Below are 22,398 nucleotides of genomic sequence, written 5' to 3'. Positions count from 1 at the left end.
CTTTCTCTTGGGATGGTTGAGTATTAGATTAAACTGGTAGGAAATATTTTAATGTCCTCGATAAAGACTGTATTTAGGTGCACTGATGTTTTTTTGAAGTTATTTATGCCTTTATTTGCAAAGTTAGTTTAAGAGAGCTTTTACCATTTTTGGAAGGTTATATGCATTTCCACATTGCTTGTTACTCAAAAAAAAAAAAAAAAAAAACCCACTACCATCTTCTTTTTCAGATGCAAAAGAATTTGTTTTAAAAGCCCAGATCTTAGCTGGAGGAAGAGGAAAAGGTGTCTTCAGTAGCGGTTTGAAAGGAGGTGTTCATTTAACAAAAGAGTAAGTCTGGAGATTTCAATTCTGTGTCTTTGGGCTAAGCAGTTATGGAAGATCTTGCTCATGATTGAAGGAAGCACTGAGAAAAATGGTTGGCATGGGCTGGGAGCAGGAGGTAGCAAGTAAAAGAAATGAACCATAGGTGGAGGGCTCCGCGGTGCCCCAGTGTTCTTTATCTCATAAAAGGATTTTTTCTTCACTAATTGGTGAAAACCTGATGCTCCTCTCCTAGACCATCCGTGATTCATCATAAATGTTGAAAATGATAATATAAATTAAATGCTGCCTCCATATTGTCACTTCCCCATTCCAGAACCTGCAGTGGCTCCCCAGTACCAATGGCTTCATTTGTCCCTCTTGTCTGGTAGTCTGCCTGAGCCTTTGGGGAACAGGGCCCAGCACTGCCCACTTTCCTCTCCTGTCTGTCACATACCTTTCCATTATTTACTTCGAATCCTACCCTCTCCCTTGTGCCCCACGGTATTCAATACTTCCCACATTGTCCAAGTCAGGTCTTTGTTATTCAGCTTATATCTAAATCCATTATGCATTTCAACAGTATCTTTCTATTATGACAGTAACTTATTTTGGGGAGAGAGACTAGTAGAGGGAAGCAAGAATCTTCCTCCCCTCCTGTCCCCCTTCCCCATTTCCTTCCCTTCCCCTCCCTCTTCTCCCTCCCCTCTCCCTTCCCCCTCTCTTCCCCCCCTCCCTCNTTGCCCTTGCCCTTCCCCTCCCCTCCCCTCCCCTTCCCTTCTCCTCTTTCCTTCCTCCTCCCTCCCTGCCTCCCTCATATGTATTTTGTTCTCCGTGAGCCTCTGGTACAGGGCTAGACACCTAGCACACCAGCAGAAAGCCCTGTGGACCCGCTGAGGGTGCAGCTGGAGCCCATGCAGAGTGGACATGAGGACGTAGCATGCAGTCTGCTTTAAAATAATTTTCAGCGTAGACATTGATTTTTTTTTCCCTTCTCTCTCTCTCTCTCAGCCCTCAAGTTGTGGGACAGCTGGCTAAACAGATGATTGGGTATAATCTAGCAACAAAACAAACTCCAAAAGAAGGTGTGAAAGTTAACAAGGTAATACGAATGCTTGGGTCATTTTCTGTGTGTGTGTCAGAAAGAAGAGAAAATCCTATTTTGGTTTTGACAATCGGATGAAGCAGTGCACTTTGGTGATGCGCCATTTTGTGTTTTAAACCTCATATGATCTGTTCAGGTTGAGGTAGGACTTTGAGGAGAAATCAGAAGGGTTCTGTAATAGTACGAGTGTTTGTTGTCATCAGCATTTGGTACAAGCACGTGCGAGGGGGTGATGGAAGCACTTTCCCTTTCAGAACACAGCCACGTGCTGTTTGAAGCCGGAAGGGGCTTCAGATGACAGCTCTTATTATTCTGTGGGGGACAGTCTCTGCTCCTCCACAGCCCCACCCTCGTCCTGTGAGCCAGAATTACCTGCTATGATCGTTTTGCTGAGTGTCCCTGTACCTTACTCTGAGGTGAATACCGTTTAAAGCCGCTATGGGCTGCACATCGTGCACACACGCAGAGCATATAGCCCCAAATAAAGTGGCCTGCCTCGGTCATGAGGTCATGGGTGCTGGAGCTGAGGCCAGAACCTAACTCTGCTCCTGTCAGTCTGTCCACCTTTGCTGTACCCTCCTCACGTGTGGCGGCACCGCAGCTGGCTAGCTGATTTGCAGGAGCCGGTACAAAAACAAACACAGGGGCCTTTGTTCAAATGTCAAGTCAGCGCCAGCGAAACATTACACCGAGAGACTAAGATGGGGGCCCTTCTGAGCATTGGCCCCTGTGTCATGACGGGGTCACACGCCCCAGCCCTGGCAGGCACAGGCGGTTAGAAGACCCCGCCGTAACAGTGAATGGGGGCCCAGCCTTTTGGGGAGCAGCTGTCTGCTTGGTTGACACAGAATGACAGAGGATGGTCTCCACCAGTGTGCCCTGCTGGGGGGGAACCTGAGGCAGGATAAGTCTTTTTAATTTTTCAGAGTGAGTTGTGTAGAAAATTTTTGAGATTACCAAAACAAACAAACAAACAAAAAAACCCCTGCCATTTGGTTCTTAATGTACCATGACAGGGACTCTCTTGGGTCTCTCTTGGTCTGGAAGAGGAAGATGGAAATACTGGTGGTCATTAGTGCCTTCATTCTGAGAACCTAAAGATTTTATAAATGTCAGGATAGCATACGATGAAACTGATTATGCTGATTTCCCTTTCCCACCTCTTCTCATATGTAAGAACTATTTAAAACTCAAAAGTGTTTTGTTTTGACTTTTGTTTGGCCCAATACAGTACTTGTATTTGCCTTTTAAATCTGGTTATGAGCCTTTACCTGTGTTAACTTCTTCAAAATTTGTCCACAGAGGACAAGATTAGTATTTTTGTTTGTAGGAATTGGTTGTTTTATATGGCCATATGAGTTTTTAGATTAGAGTTTGTGATACTTTTTAAAAGCATATAAAAATACCTAAAGCAGATTCAGGCTGTGTGGTAATGCATAAAATTAGTTTGTAGATAGGTTTCTGAAAGGCTGGAGATAAGTGCATGCTTGTACGTTGAGTCATTGCCAGAAAGCCCCTAGAATGATTTACTTTTAAGTAATGTATTTTTTTTCTTCTGATTGTAAAAGTGATTCACACATGTAAAAAATTCCAATCTTACAGAAATATAAAAATTTGAAAGTAAAAATTCCTTGGCTTCTCACCCCCCTCTGAAATAATGCCATATATTGTTTCTGTCCTTTCTCTGTGTAAAAATTATGTTACCACATTCCTTTTTTTTTTTTTTTAAAGATTTTATTTATTTATTTGTCAGAGAGAGAGAGACAAAGAGAGATCACAGGCAGGGGAAGCAGCAGTCAGAGGGAAAAGCAGGCTCCCTGCTGAGCACGGGCCCTGATGCGAGATTTGATCCCAGGACCCTGGGATCATGACCTGAGCTGAAAGCAGACACTTAACAGACTGAGCCACCCAGGTGTCATATGTTACCACATTCCCATAACAGTAACATTGTATGCAACTTTAAGGAACATGCTTTTTTTTTTTTTAAACATGTATGAATCTTGAACAGCAGTCAGAAGTCCCCCCCCCCCATTATAGAAACTTCAGATTTCTAAGAATATTTGAGAAGTTGTTCAGACACATTACGTACGTTGTACACATTGGATATTTTTTTTCTAAGGCTGTGCCAGTGCACTTATGGTGTATTCCCTAGGATAGTAATAGGGGAGGTGAGATTGTGCTACCCATCATGTTCTTCATGATTCAGTACCAGCCAAGGTTACTACTCTACAATGAGAGAAGTTGAGGAACCGAGTATACTTTTAATTTTTTCTAATGACGGTCCTGTTACAAATATTTTGTGTGCTGATACTCATCCACAGATCACAGTTTCAATAGCGTGATATTAAAAACAAAAACCAACCAGCCTGATTCAGTGGTCCAATAGTTCTCAAAAGCTTCCCATCCTGGAGGACTTCACAAAAAGGTTGTGTTGATGATATTGTTTTGTCAGTCACAGAATAAGTCACATTTTTGAAATATATAAACTGAGGTCCTTGTGGGATGAGTGTTCATGGAATCCATTTAGACTCACTCTGCAGCAATGCCTAAAATATTCTGACTTCCTGGGCCATATGGAGGGCATGGTAATGTCAAAAAACTGATCTTGAAATAAAATATCCTGAATTATCCATTGATAATCATCATTTTCCCGGGAATATTTGCTTAAAGGGTGATAACGTTATTTCTATCAAGCAGGAGACTTTGGAGACAGCAGCTGGTCTTTACAAATAGAAATTTGATGGAATGCAGAGCACATCTGTCAACATTTTAGAAGATTAAGAATAGGACTCTTGAATGACATCCTAAAAAGTTATAATGTTGTGTTGCTTCTCAGAATAACTACTGAAAATCATTAAATCTCCTTCTCTAGACTAGCTCTTATTAGAAAGTGAACTAGAAAACAGCATGCTTCTATGAAAATCCTAACACCGTGTGCCAAGAAGTATTTCTTACATAGTCATGAGTTACCATTTCTGATAAAAGAATCAATATGAACCCTCTCATAAGATATTTTATTTTTAACTGGTGATGCGTTTGAAAAGAAGTTCTGTATTCCTTACTTCATAGCTTTTTGGATCATCACATATTTATCCTATTTCCTGTGACTTAAAAATTAGTGGTTTGATGGCATCTGGGTAGTTAACATGTAATGCTGTTTAATCTGTGACTTTTTGGGGGGAGATCTTTCACTGAACTACTTTTAGGAAAAACAGCATTAGTGCTTTTATTATTTTCACAGAAGTACTGATTCGTTATGAAAAAAATTTTTTTTAAATCATCGAAGACATCTTTTACCATTTTTGTTGGAAGTGTCGGTGGGTGCAGCCCATCTCTCCATCTAGGGTAGTTTGTTAGTACTTACCACAATTTTAAATCTGAAGAGTCTAACACCTGCCCTTTTTCATCTCGGTACCTTATCTGCAGGGTTACTGAAACAATGAGCAGACGTAGATGTGCAACGATAAGCACTGAAGTAGCGGGTTAGACAAATTCAAGTCCACGTAAATGTCGGTAGAGACGTGATTAGATAAATACTGACATATAAGCACCATCCAGTCACAAGGAAGACAGAGGACCTTGGAGAGATCTCCAAGTTGTAGCATTAAGATTAAGAAGGAGAAGAAAGAGAGGCATTCCGGTATGTGTTAATATTCTTCCATGGGCAGGATGTCCCCACTAGTGTCACGCTTGTAGATGCCTTGGAAAGAGATACAGAATTAATAGTGGTTTTTCCTGGTAGGCCTGCTGCACACAGTCATTGAGGCTGTACTGAGACAAAGGACAGCTGGCTGAGACAGCACAGAATGAAATCCTTCCATCCCACTTGTCTCTTGCCCATGCATGGTCCTGGCACGCACACGACCGCATCCTCCCGGAGGAAGGTGCTACTTTTTCTGATGATCACGTAGGTTCCATATGGGCTCCTGATTACCCTCACTCCTGAGGCCCGAGGGCTGTGTATGTGCGGCTGGGGGCTGCTGGCACTGTCTCGTTTATATACTTTTGGTACCTTTTGCATTATTTTTGAATGAGCAAATAGTATATTTGTAATTTAAAAGAAAGTAGAAATTAAATTAAAAATACAGTGATCCATGAGATGGAGGTACACAAACATAGGAAGCACCAGACACACTGCAGAAAGAATCCTTTCTTTGGCAGCAAATTTGATTTTCCACCAGTACAATCGGGGAAAAATCAGTGTAGTAAGATGTATGTATGGTTAACGTCTCAAATTAAAATAACAACTACTTCCCTGGAGTTTTTCTTAAGTGTCAGGGTTTCTTAAGGAAGAAAAAAAGAAGATTAAAGTAGGAAGGTTCCTTGAGGCAAACCAAATACCTGTCACTTGAGCAAGTTAGCAGGATCAATTAAGGAGGTGAAAATGGGCATTCTGTACCATGAGAGCAGAACTCGCAAATCTCTGGAAGCTAGCTCCCTGGGTTTAAAGGCCTGAAAATGAAGCTGTTTGATTTGTGTAGCAAGTTTATATAGATTTCCAGGTGGAACTCAGCTCAATGCTGAATTAATTTGACTTTCTCACTAATGTGGTAGGTGATGGTTGCTGAAGCCTTGGACATTTCCAGAGAAACCTACCTGGCCATTCTGATGGACCGGTCCTACAATGGCCCCGTACTGGTGGGCAGCCCTCAGGGGGGCGTTGACATTGAAGAGGTGGCAGCTTCGAATCCAGAACTTATTTTTAAGGTATGTTTAGATTTCTGGCTATGCTGTGTTCATTGATCACTGTTACACAAGCTGTTAAAGATTTAATGTGCAGTCTGAGGCTGGTAGCAGTTCATTCACTCCTGGGATTTACAGCATGAAGATGTTGAGTCCTTTTTCTTAACTGAGCATTCAGTTGAAGTTGGCTAGAATGAAGGTATTCCCTATCCAAGGTCTTTTTCTTTGCCTTTTCCCTTCCTTCCTTTATTCATCCTTCCTGCTTTTTCTTCCTTCCTCATTTCTTCCATCCACTCAAGAATTAACCAATGGGGGAGGACTGTGAGTTTTCCATTTCCTCTTGGTTAACTCTACCCCACTTCATAGTATGTAGGATCCAGAATTTCTCTCCTAGGACACTGAATGTGAGCTGGAGACTCCCTCCGTGTCTCCCAGTACCACTGATCTAAAACAGAATCCTTCAAAGGTCCAGATTCTGTCAGTTTGTTTCAGTCATTTAAATCTTGCCCTTAATTTCTAGCCATAGATCTGGCTGAGGTCAAATCCTAACTAGCCAGCAACTGTCTCAGTGTTTCTAAGCCTCATTTTTTTGAATCGCTAAAGAGTAAGTGGGGTAATTTCCACCCCATAGAATTGTGAGGAAGAATGGGGTGATGGATATAAAGTACTTCTCAACCTACCTCAGTTGTAAGAAGAAAGATCTACGGTCTTTAGAACTATAATTCTGTTTTTTTAATTCTGTGTTCTTAGTATCAAAAAGATAACATTAGAAATTTTTACCAGAAAAAAAAAGAAAAAGAAATTTTTAGCAGAAGGATTCATTATTTCTTTTAGAAAATGATTTTGTTGCCCTTCGGAAAGTGAGAATTTTATTTCTTGAACCTCTTTGTTTAGATCAGGTACTGATACTTTGGTGATTGATTTTAGAATGTTTTCACCAATATTGCATAGTTAACTCCCTTGGAAGTTAAATTGAGACTTTACTTGTTGGCTTACCAATAATGCCTAACCATTTTCAAAATGAATGTGATTTAAAGAAGTCACTCCATTTGTGAAGAGCATACATGAAATAATGTATATGAACAGCACTTAGTATCTTGGAGAGAATGGCGCTTTGTAGAGCTAAGGTGTTATTAATAATTATCATCATCAATAGGCTGTTTAAATCATATGGTAATATTTAACCTACGTATGACAGGCTCTAACCTTAACAGCAATATTAGGCAGGAAAACCTTACTTTGGAAGCCTTCCAAAAGATGTCATAAAAATTAGCTGACTAAATATTCGTCAGTGCCATCTGTATAGTAATTAAAAGTGAAAACTGGCATCCGATTGTCTTGTCAGCATGCCACCCTGAAGAATTATATAGTTTTTGGAAAGGCTGTTTTTTAGATGGTCTGCTAATTAAAACATACCCTATAGGCAGCTGCAGTAGCCCTGCTCAGAGATCTTTGGAAAGGTGCCACACTTTAATTACTCATTTGCAAATAAATACTAAGCATTTTCTTTAGGTTGTGAATCTTTTAATTTGCCTGTCTGAATTTTCCTTATTTGATTCATTTTTACTAGGAGCAAATCGACATTATGGAAGGGATAAAGGACAGCCAAGCTCAGCGGATGGCAGAAAATCTTGGCTTCCTTGGGCCTTTGAAAAACCAGGTACCTGAGCATGCGGAAGCCGCTGTGAATGACTTGTTTCAGAAAACATTTGCTAACTTGCTTACTTTCCTCGAATATTTGTGATTCCCAGGACACGGGATTATTTATTGTTTAACAGGTTTGCCCCCAGTTGTTTATGACGGAGAACACTATTTCCCTTGTATTCCAGAACAGGATGTTGATGAGATGTGTTCCTCTATGTGTGGGTATGTGGGCACGTGTGAGTGTTGCATGCAGACACGTGCATTTTGCAGTATGTGTTAGTCTCTACTTTTTCCTGCAGTGCTGCAGTGCCAGCCCATGAATTAGACTAGGCCATAGAGTGCTTAGAGGCACGGTCTGTAGGGTCAGGCAGACCTGAGTTTGAATCGAGCCGCGCCTCCCAGCATGTGTGATCCCGCCCATCTGAACGTCAGTGTCGTCATCTGTGACACGGGGCATATTGTCAGGATTGAGTATGCTGATGTGGGGAAGTGCTTATTCAGTACTCCAGAAAGGTCAGCTGTTATTATTATTAATAATACACATTACTTAACTAATTGCTATTCTTTCGTAGCTAATGGGATTTGAGATGAATATTAATGGCCTGAAAGTGATATTTCACTGAAAACAGCTTGAATTATGCCAATTTAGTAATTACACCCCTTGGCTTCAAAGACAGAAAAATTGTCCTCTGAGCTGTTGAGGGAGAGACTCTGTCTTGAGCAGCGCAGCCCTGTATTACCCTTGGTCCAGCCCACGGAGCCTGATTGTATGTTTACATAAGCAGGCTTCTTCGTCTCACAGTTAAATCAGAAGAACTTACTGACCCCTCCACCTTAATAACCCTCGGTCCTGTGTGTATGTATCCATGAGTGTGTGTGAGTGTGAGCATGTGTGTGAGTGTGTGTGTGCGTGCGTGAGTGTGTGTGTGTGTGTGTGAGTGTGTGTGTGTGCGTGCGTGTATGTGTTCCTCTGGGGCTCCAGATGGTTACAGAGCATTTCCTTTAAATTATTTGGGCAACATTCCTCTAAAAGAACAGATTTCACACTCTTTTCTTTCTGACTTTACTTTGTCTTTTGACTGATTCTGTCTCTAGAAATTTAAGGGTGGCAATAAGACAAGTCATCGAAGGGTGAAGCAGAGTAAGACTTTCACCAATATGTGTGTTTAAATTAAGAGAGGACAGCACTTACTTGAACCTGGGAGGAAAGGCTCCCTTGGAAAGCAGAAGGTTCAAGATGGTAGAAGGGGCAGGAACATCTGGAACTAAAGCTTGTAGAAGAGAGAGCCAAGACTCAGTGGACAGGTAGAGGAACTAACTGTCATTCCGAGACTGTCAAAGAGATGCCAAGTTAGTGACCTGCTGAAAGGAAGTTATGGTAGATTCTTGAGTAAGGGCAACAGGGTTGGATTCACCCCCTGAGAATGAGGTCCCTAACTAGCTTCGCCCTTATTTGACATTTATTGTGGGGCATCTTGTGTAAGGGTGGTGGTCACCGAGACCACTCCTTCATGTGGTCACCGCATTCTAGCCGCAGTGCCCTGCAGTCAGCTCTAGAATGTGCTCCATAGCCCCATTCACCTCCTCCATGTGTCTCTGCACATCTCTGTTTCTCTTACTTACTTGCATTCACCTTTGCACATCCTGATCTACACCATGGAAGGGACACATTCAGCCTTGCTCACTGCTGCGTTGGCAGCAAAGTGCTTGGCAGAGGTATTAGGGGCCCTAGAAACATTTGTCATACGCATGAATGAGTGCAACAGCACCACCCGGATGTCCACTTCCAACAGGTTCCTAGGGAGCTGGTGATAGGTAGCTGTGAGAGCAAGAGAAAAAATCTGGAGTGGGCGAATCTGTCAACACCATGGCTTAACAGCTCAGGAGGTGAACATAACAGAGAGTTCTAGAGAAGGCACTAATGGTGTTATGTACGCCAGAAGACAATTTCCTTCCCCTTCCATATTATAAGAGAACTTTAGGAGTCATAACTCTTAAATGGTTGAATCATGTTTTCTCAGTAGCCCCGATACTCTAGGTTTTAAATGCATCATCTGTGGAAGGAAGATGAACATGCCAGTTCTCAGGGGTCATTAGTAGCTTAATGTCATTACATTTTTAACTGAGTGTATCAAGGAAAGACGTCTTTTAATTCATTGTTGTTTTTTTTTTATTTCTTTGTCATCCACTAAATGAAAGGCTTTAAATCTTCTTTGCTCAGCAAAGTTGGGGTGAGCACTGCCTGGGTGCTGCTGACCCTGCTGGACCCTGGCAAACAGAGATGATGAGAAATAGCCATTGTCCTCCAGAGGCTCACAGAACAGTGCTCAGCTGCTGGCAGCGATTACAGGGAGAGGGGGTGTGAAGGAGACGAGGGCGTTCTGTTGTAGGTGTGTTGGAATTTGTTCATCTAGGGGCACGTGATTATATTTGCACAGTAGGAGGGAGACTCTGTGTGTGCTGGGGTGGTAGATTTGGGAACCTCTGCTTTAGATTGCTTCCTCAAGCCACAGGGATCAGTGACACGTTCCAGAAAGCCGGTGTCTAGTAAGCGTGGGAGGCTCCCCAGAAGACAAAACATTTAAATGAGCGTTAATCAGTGACCCTTTGCCAAGAAACAGTATCTTTGAGGCCCCTCAGATTCAATGTGACCTTGAAAGTCACTTAATTCTCATCTAGGACGTGGTTTAGGCATCTGGAGGTAGAGCTCTTACGGATGAACAACTTATAACATGATTATCTTGTTACGTTATTAATATCTTTCCTGTAACTCATGCTTGTCTCTGAACATGAGGTATTCACATTAGACTTAGGCAAAAAATAAATAAATAAATAAATAAATAAAACGACCCTGCACAAAAACTACCAAGTGTGTGTTCCCAACAAAATTCATTTCAGCAAGAATTGGTTGAAAAGACTAAAGCCACAGGAAAGCTGAAAAGGACTAAAAATTCACAGATTTGTCAAGTGTGCCTTAGTTGTCCTCTATACTATTAATTTCTGAAAACATAGGCACCGTGAATTGCCAACATGCATCTTTATTTAGGATTTAAGCTAATAAAAGGATTTGATGGGCGCAGTTAATAAATGATCACTAATGCCTCTGAGAATGGTTTGTCCCTCTGGCTGGCTTTAAAAACCGTATGTGAGTGTTGATGATATCGGTTCCTGGAATAAAACAGAAATACTTTTAAAATTTTTAACCTGCTAAAACATTTTTGAAGGTACTTGTAAATTTGTCAGGGTTTTGTGCCTATGGCTCAAAGGATATTTGGTTTTAGGCATCTTAATTTTTTTTAATTGCTTAACAAACAACCTTAAAATAACATTAATTGGTGGCAGAAGAAGAGAAAACAAATTTTCTATATAGTGTGGTTTTGAACTGAGGAAGTAGGTGGCAGTAGGAAGCTGGCTGACTGTAAGGTAAACAGCAGAATGTTTTCTTTGACTTGTGTTTAATTTATTTTTTAAATTTGAACATGTTTAGAAAGCTGGGGAGCTAACCTCAGCTCGCCCCAGGGCCTGCCGTTTTCTATTATTACACCTGCTCAGACTGACACATTTTCCCTGCCTAGCCTTTGTAGCCATTTACTGGATGGCCTCTGGAATAAGGCACGTTCTGTCTCCAAGCTGGGCTGGTTCTCCCTTTTAGATCTTACAACACAGATTTTATAACACATTTCCCTTAGAGATCTTATAACACAAATCTAATCTTGCTTCAATCCTGCTCAAGAAAATGTTTACAGTCTGTCTTCTTATAGTAATAAATAGTTATAACAGTGAATACAAGCCAAATGCTGTGTTGGTGTATAATTAAAATGGCATTAATGTTTAGAAAATTCAGGCCTCATGGTAAGCTAGGTCGACGCAGGCTTAAGGAGCTTTGAAGCGCCCCAGGTATCCGCTGATGAATGAATGGATAAACAAAGTGGTATATATATGCAGTGGATAGTTGTTCAGCCTCGTAAAAGAGGGAGGTTCTGAGAAGCCGTGGATGAGCCTTGAGGGCATTGTGCTAAGTGAAATTAGCCAGTTACAGAAAGATAAATATGTGTATGAGTCCGTTTGTATGAGGTACCCAGACTCATCAGATTCATAGTGGCAGACAGTAGAATGGTGGTTGTCAGATGAGAACGGAGAGTTGTTATCTAATGGGTATAGAGTTTCAGCTTTGCAGGATGGAAACATGCTGGAGCGTGATTGCATGGCACTGTGAATATACTGGAGACTGCCAAACTGTACACTTAAAAAAATGATTGAGATCGTGCATTTTATAGTATGTGTATTTTAAAAAAGAAGAAAGCTTTAAAGTAGCTGGGATAAGATCTTCTATATGTGTGCGCCCAGAAGTTTTTTCCATTGTGTGGTTTCTCCTTATTAGTGAATTAATCACTACTTGAACCAGTATTTAGTGACTGTTGACTCTGTGCAGAGGCTGCATAGGTACAGTGGATGCCACAGTGCCCAGGACAGACAGCGTGCCTCTTTCATGGGGCTTACGTTGCAAGCTCATACCGATGGCCTAGAAAACCCCGAAAAATACAAATCTTTTTGGCATTGAGTGACCTACCAGCTTTGCACCATAGCTCAAATAAAATCCATTTGGATAAATAAATAAATAAACATGAAATAGAAGAAATCTTAGAGTATTTGAAAAAAATTGGAGAATTGTTTTAACACTCTCAGAGTGGGACCAGCCTTCTTAAAAGTCTGACCCAAAGCTAGAAGCCGTGAAAGAAAAGAGTGACATTATTATTACCAGATTCCATGTGGCAGAAGTAACAGACACATGGGTGAAAGGCAAATGTTAAAGGAGAAAAATATTTGCAATTTATATGAGATGAAGAGCTAACTTCCGACATGTAAAAATGTTTCTTATAACTCAGTGAGAAAGACGACTAAAATTGCAACAGAAAAAATGGGCAAAATTCAGAGAAAAGGAAATACAGATGTCTCTTAAGCTCATAGAATAATGCTCAAATTCATTAATAGTAAGAGCATTCCAATCAAAGATCTAAATGAGATACCCACTCTTACCTGGCGTACTGGCAAAGATCGATAGCTGATGGTTGTGCATAGAAAAACAGTTTCTCTGATACTGGGTTGTGGGCTAGGAAACTAGTGACAGCTTCTACCAAGAATGGTATAGAATAATCTTTTATTATTTATAATCCCCCACCCCCCTTTTTTGCTCCATTCTGGGGAATTTATCCTAGATATTCAGTCACTTATATGATACGCATACAGAGGTAAGGCAGCATTTTAAGTAATGTCAAACAATTAGAAACCAAATGGCTATTGTTTAAGAGAGAGGCTAAATGAATTATGATACATTCATGTAAGGTATTATGTGGCCACTTATAAGAATAAGCTCACTCTATTTGTGTTACCGATGAAGGCTTTATAAAATCATTTAAGTAAAGAAACAAGGTATAGAACCAAGTTTGGTTTTTTAAAACAGATGAATGGAGAATATGCATACTTGCACATACGTACAGTATCTGTCATTGAATCACCAGCCGGTGAGTAAGGTGGCTGCTGCAGGATGAGCCACGGGGAACTGTGTGGCTGGGGAGTCTGGGAAAGGTTCAGAGGGAGACTCTTGCATACCTTGGGGATTTGGTATCATGTACATATATTATCTAAGCAGGAAAAAATCAATATTAAAAAATATTTAATCTTACCCATTACGTATGTTTGGTTATTTGTAGTGACTTGGTTTCAAATTAGGATTTAAGAAAGTTTAGAAATATACATCAAATAAATTAAGACAACACGAATTTCATTTCCAGGAGTTCTTTCGTCAATATTGGAACAATGAAAGCACTCTCAATATTCACCGCAGTGGAACTTTGTTCCAGGGAATTGGTTACATGGTGCTCCAAGAGTTGAGAAATTTCAGGGTGGACAGAGAGGCAAGGCAGAGCAACGTAGCAGGGAATTGTTGCTCCCTGCATGCTGGTGGAGCTAAGTGAAGCAGTGGTATTCTGCACCATGGGAAATAGAAGGCAGAACCCTGGTGGGTCTCTTGTGGTTGCTAAAGATAGAGGAGGAGATGCTTCTGCAAGGCAGAAAGAGAGGGGTGGAAGGACCCCAGCTTTTCCCTTTCTCCTTCCTCTTATCTCCTACCACTGCTTCTTCTTGGCTGAACTGAGCCATCCAGCCCAGAAGCCTTGGAAACTCAGCCTACAAGTGTCAGCTCCCCTGATACCCAGAGTAGGGATGGGGAAAAACCAGAAATGGATGTGAGGGCAAAAATGCACGGATGGAACAATGAGTGCAAATATTGCCAAGGGGGAATTATGGCTAGGCAAGAAGGTGGGGCCAAGAATGAGACTGATACCCAGCACTGAGCCAGGGATACGCAGTCGTGCTGTGTCCATCACAGGCTGTGTTCACTCCAGGTGTGAGCTTTCCAGGCTCCTGTCAAGGCCCCATTCCGGATGTCTTTCCCTTGCCCCACTTCACACAATGCCAGCACACTGTGATGTAGGCCATTCATAAAAGTTGCTTGAAAAGAATGAATGCATGAGTGAATTTCAAGCAGCAGGAGAAAAAGGAAGTCAGGGCATAACATTGGGGAGACTCTGGATATGGTTGCTCTTTATGGTTTATGCCTTCAGGACAAACTGTTTAGTTGAAACGGTGCTGCTCCCCAACTCTACTGTGTAGGACTTTCATCTTCCTCTCTCGCCACAGTTTCCATTAGACACTCAGTAGTTGTTGTTTCCCAGATTATAGGTTTGGAGCGATGAGTGTAATAACTGTTTTATTCTAGCATAATAAGGAAAACCTGGTCATTGTAAACTCTCAACATCGTGTTTACCTTGTACTTAAACGGAGCTTGTTTGTATTAATGATCGTGGCTCCTGCTGCCGTGTAGCTCAGCTAATAGGGACATGATAATTTACAAAAAGACTAACCATGTTTTTAGACCAGACTGAAAATATTTTTGTTTTCCTGATAATGGTCTTTCCTGGTGTCTGGGGAAGAGTTGAGCAATTCCTTCTAATGAATAGCAGTGGAAATTAAAATAATTATGCTTTTCTCTTTTTCCCTTCAGAAAACCTAACATAAAAACATAACTTGTTATTTTTAAGGTTTCATTAATCCAGCAAAATAAATGTGCTTTTACTGCTTTGGTGTAATTTCGTCGTACTTGATCCCATTTAGGCTGCAGATCAAATTAAGAAGCTGTACAATCTCTTCCTGAAAATTGATGCAACTCAGGTGGAAGTGAATCCCTTCGGTGAAACCCCAGAAGGACAAGGTAACCAAAAAAAGAAAAAAAACCACCAACAACAAATGAATGTAATTATTTATGCAAACTATAAATTAAATTGTACGAAAGACTGTAGCAGCAGCTTTGCCTTCGTTTCATTCAGTAATTTAATTTCTACCATGGTCTCTAATACTCCCGTGATACAGTTGAACACTTCAGCACTGGGGTTTGTTTGCAGCCAAATGCCAGGCCTCAGGGGAAGCTCCTTGTTTTATTTAGAAATACCCATCCACCAGCACCCCCTTGTTTTTCCAGGGCCTTTCTGGCTTATACTGAGGTGAAATCTTGGGTAGAAACAGGAGCCTCTGCCTTGAGTAATGAATGGAGCTGGAAATGCTTGAAGATTTTTAGTTCCCATAAATTTGTACAAATGCACTTTGTGCCCCCCTGCTGGATTTATATCATCACCGTGAAGCCCTAGTGCCCTCCCATCCAGCTCTTTCACCTTACTTAGTCACTAGCTCCTGATTCAGTTGGGAGAAGGAGGCATTTTTGTAGAGGAGATTTTTCTATCCATCAGGCACTTGAAAAGCATAAAGAACTGTTATCTATCCCAGTACCCACCCCTATTGCACAACTGTGCCTTACATACAGCTGGTATTTTGTAAGTTCCTATTAATTCAGTAGTAAAAGCTTGTGAATGTATGTGTGTTTAGAGGTGGAGGGTGGGATATCCTATCAGGTGGATGGGACAGGGATACAGGAATGTAACTTCCACAAACCTTGTCTTTTTTAGCACATTTCCCCCCGTGTCTTGTATGCTGTCTAGCATGTTGTGGGCAGTCAGTAAATAGGGATTCACCATTGGGTCAATTAGGTGATCTGCTATGTGCAAATACAACCAGGTTGCAGACCAAGGTGGACATAGTGTAGTGTTTTACAAAGGGGACTGTGTTCAAATTCTCGACCTGCTGTGTTCTGGCTACAGACCTGGGCTAAGCCTTGGGGTTTGGTTTTTGGTTTTTGTTTTGTTTTTTAATCCAAAAGAGTGGTAAAAATGATAACTGTCTTGTAGAGTGAATTGACTGGTGTTCGTGTAAACATCCACTGTCAGACACAAAATAGGCCAGTCCCTGATATTCATAAGATGTAGGTCCTCTTCTCATGTAGTCCAGGAAAAACACCCAACAAACAAAAGTCTAGGATCAGATGGCTTCACAGGTGAATTCTACCAAACCTTTAAACAAGAGTTAATATCTATTTTTCTCAAACTATTCCAAAAAAATAGAAAGGGGAGGAAGGCTTCCAGATTTATTCCATGAGGCCAACATTACTTTGATACAAAAACCAGATCAAGACATCACCAAAAAGCAAATTATAAGCCAGTATCTCTGATGAACATAGATGCAAAAATTCGCAATAAAATACTAAAGACCAAATTCAGCAATACATTAAAAACAATCATTCACCATGATCAAGTGGGATTTATTCCTGGGATGCAAGGGAGGCTCAATATTTATAAATCAATTAATATGATGCATCACATTAACAAGAGAAAGGATAAAAACTGTATGATCATTTCAATAGATGCAGAAAAAGTATTTGACAAAGTACAACATCCATTCATGATAAAAACCCTCAACAAACTAGGTTTAGAGGGAACATATCTCAGCATAAGAGGTCATCTCTGAAAAACCCGTAGCTAATAGCATACTCATGGTGGAAGATTAAGAGCTTTACCTCTAAGATGAGAAATAAGACAAGGATGTCCATCTTCACCAGTTTTACTCAACATAGTACTGGAAGTCCTAGCCATAGCAGTCAGACAAAAATAAATAAATAAAAGGAATCCAAATTGGAAAGGAAGAAGTAAAACTTTCACTATTTGCAGATGACATGATACTATATATCGAAAACCCAAAAATGACTTCACCAAAAAACTACTAGAACTGATAAAGGAATTCATTAAAGTCGGAAGAAAGGGAAGAAGAAGGGGGGGGTAAACAGAAGGGGGAATGAACCATGAGAGACTATGGACTCTGGGAAACAAACTGAGGGCTTCAGAAGGGGAGGGGGGTGGGGGAACAGGATAGGCTGGTGATGGGTATTAAGGAGGGCACGTATTGCACGGCGCACTGGGTGTTATACGCAAGTAATGAATCATGGAACTTTACATCAAAAACTAGGGATGTACTGTATGGTGACTAACATAATAAAAAATTATTATAAAAAAAAAAAGAAATCACCAGTTCTGGGCTCTGTTTCAGCCCTGCTACATAAGTTACTATGTGGTTTACAGTAAATCATGTAAACTCTTTTAATGCATTAAAAATGATGGTACAACCACAAAAAAATAAAAAAAATAAAAAATATAAACACTCCAATCAAGCAAATTAAAAAAAAAACACATAAAGTCGCAGGACTTAAAATCAATATATAGAAATCCGTTGCATTTCTCTACATGAATAATGAAGTGGCAGAAAGAGAAGTCAAGAAAACAATCTCATTTATAATTGTGCCAAAAATAATAAAATACCTAGGAATGAATTTAACCAACAAGGTGAAAAGTCCTATACTCAAAAAAACTATAGAACATTGTTGAAAGAAATTGAAGATAACACAAACAAATGGGAAGATATTCATTCCATGCTCATGAATTGGGACAACAAATATTGTTAAAATGTCCATATACCCAAAGCAATCTACAGATTTAATGCAATCCCTATTAAAATACCAATGGCATTTTTCACAGAACTATGACAAATAATCTTAAAATTTGTATGGAACCACAAAAGACCTTGAATAACCAAAGCAATCTTGAAAAAGAACAAACTGGAGGTATCACAATCCTAGATTTCAAGACATACCACAAAGCTATAATAAACAGAACAGTATGGTACTGGCACCAAAATAGACACACAGATCAATGAAACAGAAATAAACCCATGATTATACAGTCAGTTTATGACAAAGGGGGAAAGAATATGCAATGGGAAAATAGAGTTTCTTCACCAAATGGTGTTGGGAAAACCAGACAGCTTCATGCACAAGAATGAAACTGGACCATGTTCTTACACCTTACACCAAAATAAGCTTGAAATGGACTAAAAATCTAAATGTGGTACCTGAAATCATAAAAATCCTAGAAGAGAGGCCATGCAGTAATTTCTTTGATGTTGGCTGTAGCAACATTTTTCTAGATATGTCTCTTGAGGCAAGGGAAACAAAAGCCAAAATAAACTATTGGGACATCAAAATAAAAAGCTTTCACACAGCAAGGGAAACCATCAACAAAACAAAAAGACAACCTATTAAATGGGAGAAGATATTTGTAAATGATACATCTGATGAGGGGTTAATATCACAAATATATTAGGTACTTATATAGCTCAACATCCATTAAAAATGGGCAGAAGACATGAACAGACATTTTTCCAAAGAAGGCATACAGATGGCCAACAGACACATGATAAGATGTTAAACATACACATCATGAGGGAAACAGACCAAAACCACAATGAGATATCACTTCATACTTGTCAGAATGGCTAAAATAGAGAACGCAAGAAACAAGTGTAAGGATGTGGAGAAAAAGGAACCCTTGCGCGCTGTTGGTGGAAACGAAAGCTGGTGCGGTCGTCATGGAAATCAGTGTGGAGGTTATTCAAAAAATTAAAATTAGAATTACCGTGGGACTCAGGAATTCCACTACTGGATATTTATTTACCTAAAGAAAATAAAAACACTAATTCAAAAATAAATATGTACCCTTATGTTTATTGCAATATTATTTATGATAATCAAGATGTATGGAAACAACTCCAGTGCCCATCCATAGATGAGTGGATAAAGAAGCAGTGTGTACACACACACACACACACAAACACACACTGAAATATTAGTCATAAAAATGAATGAAATCTTGCCATTTGCAACAATATGGATGGATCTAGAGAGTATCATGCTACGTGAAATAAGTCAGACTGAGAAAGACAAATACCATATGATTTTAAATTCCACTCATAGGTGGAATTTAAGAAAGAAAGCCAATAAACAACAACAAAAAGGAGACAAACAAAACACTCCTAAATACAGAGAACGAACTGGTGGTTGCCAGAGGGGAGGTAAGTGTATGTGTGTGTGGGGGGTGGTATCTGAAATAGGTGTGAAGGGGATTGAGAGCACACTCATGTGATGAGCACTGAGTAATGTCTAGAACTGTTGAGTCACGGTATTGTACAACTGAAACTAATATAACACTGTATGTTAACTATACTGGGATTTTTTTTAAGTACAAAATGGTAACAATAATAATAGTACCTACCTTAGAAGATTGTTATGAAGATAATATTCCTAGAACAAGGCGTCACATGTGGTTAGAGGTACAAAAGCATTAGCTATTATTATTTTATTATTTCTTATCCTTCTGAAAATCAAACAAGATAATGGATATTGAAAGTAAAACATAAAGTAAAACTTCATTTAAAAATTAAATCCTTGTTTAAAATTGTAGTTGTCACCAATTGTACTTAAACTAATGAAAGTCCTGATATCCTTCCATGAGTCTTGTGGCATTTCTGGTGCAGGTCCCTGTATTCTTCTCATAAATTCTCCATTTTCATTTTTAAAAAGTTAAATTAGGGGCACCTGGGTGGCTCAGTCTGTTAAGCATCTGTCTTCAGCTCAGGTCATGATCTCAGAGTCCTGGGATTGAGCCCCATGTCAGGCTCTCTTCTCAGCAGGGAATCTGCTTCTCCTTCTCCCTGCTGGTGCTCTTGCCCGTGTACCCTCTCTCTCAAATGAGTAAATAAAAAATATTAAAATTTTTTTAAAAAGTAAAGTGATAGCTATAAAAAAAGTATTCCAGAAAAGGTATGGATTTCATCTTTTTGTCTATTTTTTCTTTTTTTTTTTTTTTAGACAAATAGTAATGTTGAGGAAGCCATTGAAAATAATGTTTCCTGGTTTGCACAGGTGACCACCAGATAAAGATCTGTGATAGGTTATTTGTAAACAAACTACCTTTTATTCATAAATATTTTTAGAATTCTGTTTGACTATAAAATCGTAGTATTTTATGTAGAGAAGAGTGAAGTGGAAGGAAACTCTGTTTTGACCTCAGATGACACATACTTTGCTAAGTTTTTACATATATTCTTTTTTATTACTTATAGCAATCCTGAAAAGTACGGAGTTATTATCCCTATTATATAGAGGTTTGAAAATTAATGTGACTCCTCCATAGGCAGCTCGTTCCTGGAGCTGGGATTTGAACCTGTGTCTTTCTCAGTACAGTATGTGTGTTGATTTTGATATACCAAACTATTTTCTTTTTTACCTTTTTTCTCTTAAACCATTAATTTACTTTTATCAGAGTGATCTATATGTAGTCTCCAGCTTAGTGGAAATTAGTCCAAATTCATGCTGCCGTGAGTGGCTGTTAATTAAATCCAAGAAACTGAAGAGAAGGAAGTTGAGTATAAGTTCTTCAAGGTCATGGCTTGCTTTTCAAACTAGTATGCATAAGCGACCTGGTTATTTCATATTTTAAAAAAATGGAAATTCAGCCAAGGAATTAGATAAAAGTCAGGCTATAATACTATTTTCACCCAAACCTTTGGTAAGTTGTCAGTCACAGATTGCGGTCTGATGCAGGGAATAAGGGTGCAAGAAACTTTTCCTAGAATATATTTGTAAAACCTCATGAAATCAGAAGTTTTCTTTTTAATTATGAAGAGAAAGGGAAATTCTCGAGCTTTTTTGAAGGAGTCATAAAATACATGTCGTGTATATAGTTCATTAAAGCATAAGTCTTATGTGATATTTTTAAGAGCAAAATTATCTTTAGCTATTAATTTGTTCATTGTACCATAAAAGTTCAGCTATTGAATTATAATCACAATTAAAGGAGCGTGTTGGTTTATAACTCTAATGAGCAGTAGTCAAATTAAACCCAATTAGGAAACGGTGATTAATGACCAAATGTATAAATTGATCTTCATCATTGTCACAATCCCCTAAAGCAATCCTTTATTTAGGGGCTGTAAAGAAAGTCATTTATATCCTAGCAATATTAATAATCTTAATATTTATAATGTGAATATTTAATTTTTTTCCATTTAGATCAGTAATAGCAGAGCATATAACGTTTCACATTAAAATAATGATTTAATAATGACTCAATTTAGAAGTTTAAGGAACTTAGCATCACACCAAATATTTTTACTTTAAACTTATGTTTTGCAAAGCTTCTTTGTAAGAGAGTTTCTTCCACTTTCCATTGGTTAATGAGGAACATTTTTTAAAAACCCACGTGACTGGTCATATATTTGCACAACAGATGATACTTGGTTGAATGAAGAGCAATGATCTTGATAACATCTATGCTGCTAGGTCACCCATGGGAAATTTTTAATGTGGTGAAAGAACTGCAGTCCAACAATTATTTTTTTTTCCAATGTGATTAATAATTTGATTCAAAGAATATGATTTGGCACATTTGACTGTAATGTAGTTTAGTGACTGTTAGAATTATAATGGTTGTTAGCGAGAGAAACCTACAACAGTCTAGTTTTTGTTAGGAGGCTTCCAGGTCAAGGAAGGATACTTATTTTCCTCATGTAACAGGGAGTGGTCTGGTTTAGGGCATGAAGGGAACGAGGGATTCTCTGATCTTCCAGCCCAGCTACCTCCGAATTGGCTTCTTCATCGGCCAGTCTCTCTGGAGGGTCTGCCAAGATGGCTCCCATTTTTCATCATTCTCCTCCAGCAACAGCAGCGATCTTTTCAAATGATTCTGATTGGCCCTACTTGGGTCCGTATCCATATCTAGACCAGTCACTGAACTGGAATCACAGATGCAGGAGAAAGGTAATTTCTCAATGGAAAAAGGGATAGAGTCCCATGTCTACCAGAATGCCCTTAATTTTACTGAAATGAAAGTAAGCTGTTAATTAAATAGTCGAAGAGAAATGAACTCTCTTCCTTGCTTGTCCAGTTGTATTGCCAGAATTAATTCATTAAACCTGTGGTCAAGTTCTCCCTGCTCAATGGGGAGCCTGCTTCTCCCTCCCCTACTCCCCCTGCTTGTGCTGTCTTTCTCTTTCTCTCTCTGTCAAATAAATAAATAAAATCTTAAAACAAAAACAAAACAAAACAAAACATGTGGCCAACTTAGAAGCAAGGTTTTCTTGGGGTGCCTGGCTAGCTCAGTCAGAAGAGCATGCAACTCTTGATCTCAGTCAGAGTCATGAGTGTGAGTCCCACATGGGTGCAGAGATTACTTAAGTAAATAAAAGACTTCAATTTAAAAAAGCAGGGTTTTCTTCATCATTATTTATTTATCTACCTATCCATTCATTCATCTGTTTTACAAGCTGCTGTGAGATTTTATGTTCTATTTCATTTCTTCCCACTTTCAGCCGGATCTGCCTGTACACAG

General features: G+C 39.4%; 1 protein-coding gene across 2 annotated transcripts in view; it reads left to right on the top strand.

Annotated features, from left to right (window-relative positions):
- Positions 1-22,398, top strand: part of SUCLG2 (succinate-CoA ligase GDP-forming subunit beta) — a 280,881-nt gene that overhangs the window by 140,861 nt on the left and 117,622 nt on the right. For both annotated transcript variants that reach the window (XM_034658624.1, XM_034658625.1), the window contains 5 exons: positions 231-330; positions 1,315-1,405; positions 5,963-6,115; positions 7,662-7,751; positions 14,909-15,005. In XM_034658624.1, coding sequence (XP_034514515.1) covers positions 231-330; positions 1,315-1,405; positions 5,963-6,115; positions 7,662-7,751; positions 14,909-15,005 — 531 coding nt within the window. The remainder of the gene's footprint in view (positions 1-230; positions 331-1,314; positions 1,406-5,962; positions 6,116-7,661; positions 7,752-14,908; positions 15,006-22,398) is intronic.

The sequence above is a fragment of the Ailuropoda melanoleuca genome, chromosome 4 (assembly GCF_002007445.2).
Source record: "Ailuropoda melanoleuca isolate Jingjing chromosome 4, ASM200744v2, whole genome shotgun sequence".
Classification (NCBI taxonomy): domain Eukaryota; kingdom Metazoa; phylum Chordata; class Mammalia; order Carnivora; family Ursidae; genus Ailuropoda; species Ailuropoda melanoleuca.
The sequence above is the reverse complement of the archived record's forward strand: the minus strand, read 5'-3'. Positions and strand labels throughout refer to the sequence as shown.